This window comes from Triplophysa dalaica, chromosome 25 (assembly GCF_015846415.1).
Source record: "Triplophysa dalaica isolate WHDGS20190420 chromosome 25, ASM1584641v1, whole genome shotgun sequence".
Classification (NCBI taxonomy): Eukaryota; Metazoa; Chordata; class Actinopteri; order Cypriniformes; family Nemacheilidae; genus Triplophysa; species Triplophysa dalaica.
In genome coordinates this window covers 13,586,603-13,591,776 of record NC_079566.1, presented here as the reverse complement: position 1 = coordinate 13,591,776, position 5,174 = coordinate 13,586,603, and the positions used below count along the sequence as shown (strand labels likewise).

Genomic DNA, 5,174 nt, shown 5'->3' with positions numbered 1-5,174 from the left:
TGTGACCAAATTTTCCAAGAATTGTGCTGATTTAACTTACATTGACATTTATGCATTTGGCAGACGCTTTTATCCAAAGCAACTTACATTTCATTGTATTATAGATTTATACATTACTATACAACTTGAGTTAGTTAAGTAAATTGGACAAGCAGGAAACATTTTGTGTGTAGGTTAATAGCATCATGTGGGGAACATAATGAAGTTTAAATCATAGACGTAAAAATTCAGTACATGGATTGAAAGTCTCAGTCTCTCACCACCCTGTGTACTGCGTGATTATTTTCCTTTTTCTCATCTCTTTAATCATTGTGGTCTCAATCCCTCCACTGTGGTGACCGGTGCCCTTGAAACGTTTCGGCGATTCTTCAAAATAATGGTGCCAGGTCCCTTTATTGTTTGAACCAAATCCAAAGACATTGACCTAAATCGGAAAAGACAACATTAAAAGCAAACCCGCTCAAGTGATTGGTAAAAACTTGTGAGTGATGTGGATATTAAATTTACCTCGTCACAGATGTGTAGGGCAAACATAAGAGCCAGGAACCCCGTGGATGGATATGAACTTCGAGCCTTAATATGCAGCCATGTGGTGTGCACATAGTACAAAAAAGCCGGATGCATAACCATCGTCTGTATGACAAAGAAAAGTGTGTCGCATTATGTCTGAAGAATTGAACTTGCTTGGCTTATGGTTAAAACCCAAAATCAATTTAATCACACCTTGTCCTTATTGGCTTGTAGTTTGTCTATAACTTTAAACCGTGTTCTGTTGAGAAATGGGAATCAAACATCTCAAGAAATCAAAACTGAATTAAACACAATTGTTTTATGAAACTTTATTGTTCCATCATCACCTCTTAATTGTTCCGTTGGTTAGAGCACTGGTAACCCACTGGATATCCAGCATTTTGAATGGTAACAGCACAAGATGGGTGGAGTTGTCCAGATGGACGGCACTTTCCGGGTACATAACTCTGTGTGTGGTCTTCCATCCCACATCATCTTCAAAGCCTTCAACTGGTGCTTTATTCATCCTGGTGACATTGAAATAGTCTACTTGTGATGAACACAGTTCCATAAGTCGCAACTAAAATCATGCGAGTAAAAGAGTTACCTTATGACAAAATCATTGAAGTCTATTAGAGGGCCATAGTGGGAATCTAAAAGGTTGCCAGAGTTTCCCACCACAGCACAGGTTCGGCAGCGATGTGGACCAGCGTCTTTATAGTGTCCCTCTCCGGGAATGACCGCAAACAGCTCCTTAATCACTTGCTGGTATTTAGCCTTGGACCTGCTGGACTGTAGATGCTGGGAAAGGATACCAAAAGTGTTTAGCAGTTTCTCCCATTCAATCATTAGAAAAGTCAAGTATTGTCAAAATTTCAATCATGTTGTCTGTTAAACTAGAACAAACTAAATCTGCAAACTTTTTTTTGAGGTTGTCCTATGCGCATTCAATTGCTCTCGGAAATTTGATAATTCATACTTCAGCCATGGAAATAATTTATGAAACGGTGCTATTTTAAATGTTAACAAATACTGGGAATGTTTTAATGCTACTAAATACTTTAATGTTAGTAAATCCAGGCGTTGCTTTCCAAATATCCCACTTTCGAGGTGTCATGAATGCAGCATAAGAATCAAGAAGTGGATGTTTGGCCTAGTGCTCACCTGCCACCAGGTATTGATTTCTTGAGAGAGCTCGCTGTTATTGAGAGACAGCACAGGTGAAATATCTTTTCTGAAGCGTTCTTTAAAGTCATGGTTCATTGCAGCCAAACAGCGGTCCGGACACGCACATAGTTGATTTTCAAAGAAACGCTCTGATACTTTATTGTTGACAAACTGCTTTAAATGATCGTAAGGCTCGTTGTATATGGTGAGAGTGAAGATGACAGTGCTCATGAGAATGATCACGCTGACCAGTTTTGGACCAAAAAAGCGCATTTTGCGTCCTTGATCTGTTATTGCACTGTGGGTATGATGTTGTGCACAGAAATTCAGTAGGTTCCTCTGGTACACTTTTGCGTCTTGTCATGGGAAGAATCCCGTGAATCTAAAAAAACAAAGAAAGAAGTAATTAATTTAAAAGTATGACTGATGGTTTTTGTGTTAGACAGCCTGATAACTTAGTCATTTGGCAGACGCTTTTATACAAAGCAACTTACAGTGCACATACTACAGGGACAATCCCCCTGGAGCAACATGGAGTAAAGTGTCTTGCTCAAGGACACACTGGTGGTGGCTGCTGGGATTGAACCAGCAACCTTTGATTTACCAGTTCAGTGGTTTAACCCACTAGACCACCATCTCACCTGATCTGATAAAACTCCTGCAGTTCAGGAAGTTCATTCAGTAATGGGAAAACATGCATGAATGGGAAGGATATTGAGAGTGTCGAACAGTTGAAGTTTCTGGGTACTGTTTTAGATAATACATTTCCCTCTTCTATAAATACAGGGATTTTTTGCGAGAGGGGGGCTGCAAAGATTGAATAAGGGTAGGCCTAATTTTCCAGGGTGTATCCTGCCTTGATGCCCGATGACTCCTGAGATAGGCTTAGGCTACCCGTGACCCGAGGTAGTTCGGATAAGCGGTAGAAAATGGAATGGAATGGGAAATTCATGTACACTCACAATCTTTAATTAAAATATGAAAATGCTCCGCCCTGAAATGTCTCCATCTCAAATTATGTAAAAATATGACGTCTTGGGCAGAGTATCCGTTAACAACAATAGTCCCTTTCACTAAGAAATGTGTCAGAATATGCAAATAAAAATGATTGGGTAAAGCTCAGATCTTATTAATAGATTTTTCATTGTACAATGAGTTCCACATTCTTTTCTGCCATTTGTCATAAAAATCCTTTCAGCAAAACAAACCGGTTTAGACATTCATTTATGAGCTGTAAAGTTTTTAATTTAGGGTAGTATAGGAAATATATAAATATATATATATATATTCCATTCCATTCCATTTTCTACCGCTTATCCGAACTACCTCGGGTCACGGGGAGCCTGTGCCTATCTCAGGAGTCATCGGGCATCAAGGCAGGATACACCCTGGATGGAGTGCCAACCCATGGCACAAGTCGGAAGCAGGAATCGAACCCCCAACCCTGGAGGTGTGAGGCGAACATGCTAACCACTAAGCCACCGTGCCCTGCCCCACTGATCATTATCGAGTAGAAATGATCGCAACTTCCGGTTCACGGGGACTTTAAGGTCATTCAATGTGGTTAGGTCATCGATGTGCATGGTCTACAAATCTTACATTGAGTCTCTGTTATCTTTTTCACAACTGTGCTGGTTTAATTCTCTAAATGTGAAAAACAAGAATTGTATTTATAGAATTGTAAATCAACGAAATACAATAATTGGGAGGAAGCATTATGGCCCAGCTATATTATAGATGGTTTTGGTAAAGCTCAGTGCTTATTAAAAGATGATTCATTGTATAATGAGTTTCACATTTCCCTTCTGGCATTTGTTATAGAACTCATTCAGCAAAACAAACCGGTTTAGACATTGATTTAACAGCTGTAAAGTTTTTTTTAATTTAAGGTAATATGTGACCCTGGATCACAAAACCAGTCTTAAGTAGCATGGAAACATTTTTAGTAAAAGCCAAAAATACCTTTTATGGGTCAAAATTATAGATTTTTCTATTGTTTAAAAAATCATTATGATATTAAGTAAAGATATTTTGTATATTTCCTATCTTAAATATATTAAAACTTTATTTTTGTGAGTGGATGACCTGCTAAAGTGCCTCTGAGGGACAACTTTATAGGCGATTTTCTCAGTGTTTAGATTTATTTGCACTCTCAGATTCCAAAGTTATAAACGTCTATTTCTCTTATGTCCTATCCTTAACAACTCGTGCATCAATGGAAAGCTTAATTATTCAGCTTTTAGATGATGTAAAAATCTCTCAAATTTCCTTCGGGAAATATATAAAGATGAACTGAAGTGAACTTGAGAACCAGCAAGCAATAGTCTGTTGTGTAAGGATAGATCCTTAATTAAAAGGTTACATGAGCCAATACCATTTATATTTAACCTGTACAAGCTCAAATGTTTACTTTAAAAATAATTAATTCAATTCAATAGTAAATACAAAAAGCAAACAAATACAGTTAATGATCCTGCAAACAAAGCTGGTAAACGATCGAGTACAGTTTATGATTCACAAATACTTTGCACCACTGGCGATTATCGAGTAAATGGACAATCCTCAAACTGAGTACCTTTTTCAATTGTAATTCAAGGCATCCTCAATGAAATTCGTTTATAGACAAAAAGAGAATGCAGAGATGTGATAGAAAATTAGCGAATATTATAGGCTACTCACAATAAAGCCAGAGGTCTTGATCCTGTCCGTGCGGCGCTGTTTGATTGAATGAAAAATACTGAAGAATGGGCGTCCCGTCAATAACTCCATGTTTTAGGGCAAACAAATTCGTAGCCTAAAGGAAAAATCTTCACCGAGCGCGAGTTAAAGGAGTGACCCGCAATTGAAGCATATGTCCACACACAAGATAGTATGAGAGAAAGATAACCAGAACAAGAGGGATAGGATGAGAGAGAGAGAGAGAGAGAGAGAGAGAGAGAGAGAGAAGCTTGTTCGTTTTTTAAAGATAACACAAATTAGCTATTATTATTAGTTAAATCGTCTGACTACAACCATTTAGAGGGACGTGTTTCATTGTTGCGCAATTTTGTTGCACTACAATCCATGTAGATTCATCTCAGTGTAAACAGTATTGAACCGATTCTTTCATTTTCACTGGGATACGAATTTTCACACCAAGGTTCTTTTATCTGCGATTGATTGGCGAATAGCTAGGTTAGAAGTAAGAAACTGACAGAAAATACGATAGGCAAGTATTGATTTTTTACGCGGCAGTACCCTTTATCAATCTTGTTAAAAATGACTTGGGTATGAGAAGGTCAGAATCATACAAAAAGCATCGTTGAGTATGACGATTTGAATCAATAAAAACTAATTTCTGAGTAAAATGGAAATGATGAGAAAGATTATTTTTAATAGATAAAAATATTCCCAACATTGTTTTATTTATTTTATTCATATTTACGTTCATAATGGTACGTTTTTCTATTTAAAATAACCCTATTGTATAAAAATGTGTTGCTGTTTAATTCAGAAGC

The 5,174-nt window shown here is 37.5% G+C and overlaps 1 protein-coding gene across 1 annotated transcript; it reads right to left on the bottom strand.

Moving 5' to 3' along the window:
• Positions 1-214: 214 nt before the first annotated feature.
• LOC130415818 (CMP-N-acetylneuraminate-beta-galactosamide-alpha-2,3-sialyltransferase 1-like) lies at positions 215-4,477 on the bottom strand. The gene is made up of 7 exons (XM_056741774.1): positions 4,357-4,477; positions 1,675-2,059; positions 1,118-1,311; positions 858-1,037; positions 724-769; positions 508-633; positions 215-424 (listed from the first exon to the last, which is right to left on the bottom strand). The coding sequence occupies exons 2-7, from the start codon at positions 1,948-1,950 to the stop codon at positions 257-259; spliced, it is 990 nt and encodes a 329-aa protein (XP_056597752.1). The 5' UTR covers positions 1,951-2,059; positions 4,357-4,477; the 3' UTR covers positions 215-256.
• Between the last annotated feature and the right edge of the window lie 697 nt (positions 4,478-5,174).

Bases quoted from the DNA above. Each gene is read 5' to 3' on its own strand.
- LOC130415818 (XM_056741774.1), bottom strand. From the start codon at position 1,950: ATGCGCTTTTTTGGTCCAAAACTGGTCAGCGTGATCATTCTCATGAGC. The intron at 634-723 runs GTGTGATTAAAT...TTTGTCATACAG, and splicing joins TACAAGCCAATAAGGACAAG to ACGATGGTTATGCATCCGGC. The intron at 425-507 runs GTAAATTTAATA...TTTCCGATTTAG, and splicing joins CCCTACACATCTGTGACGAG to GTCAATGTCTTTGGATTTGG.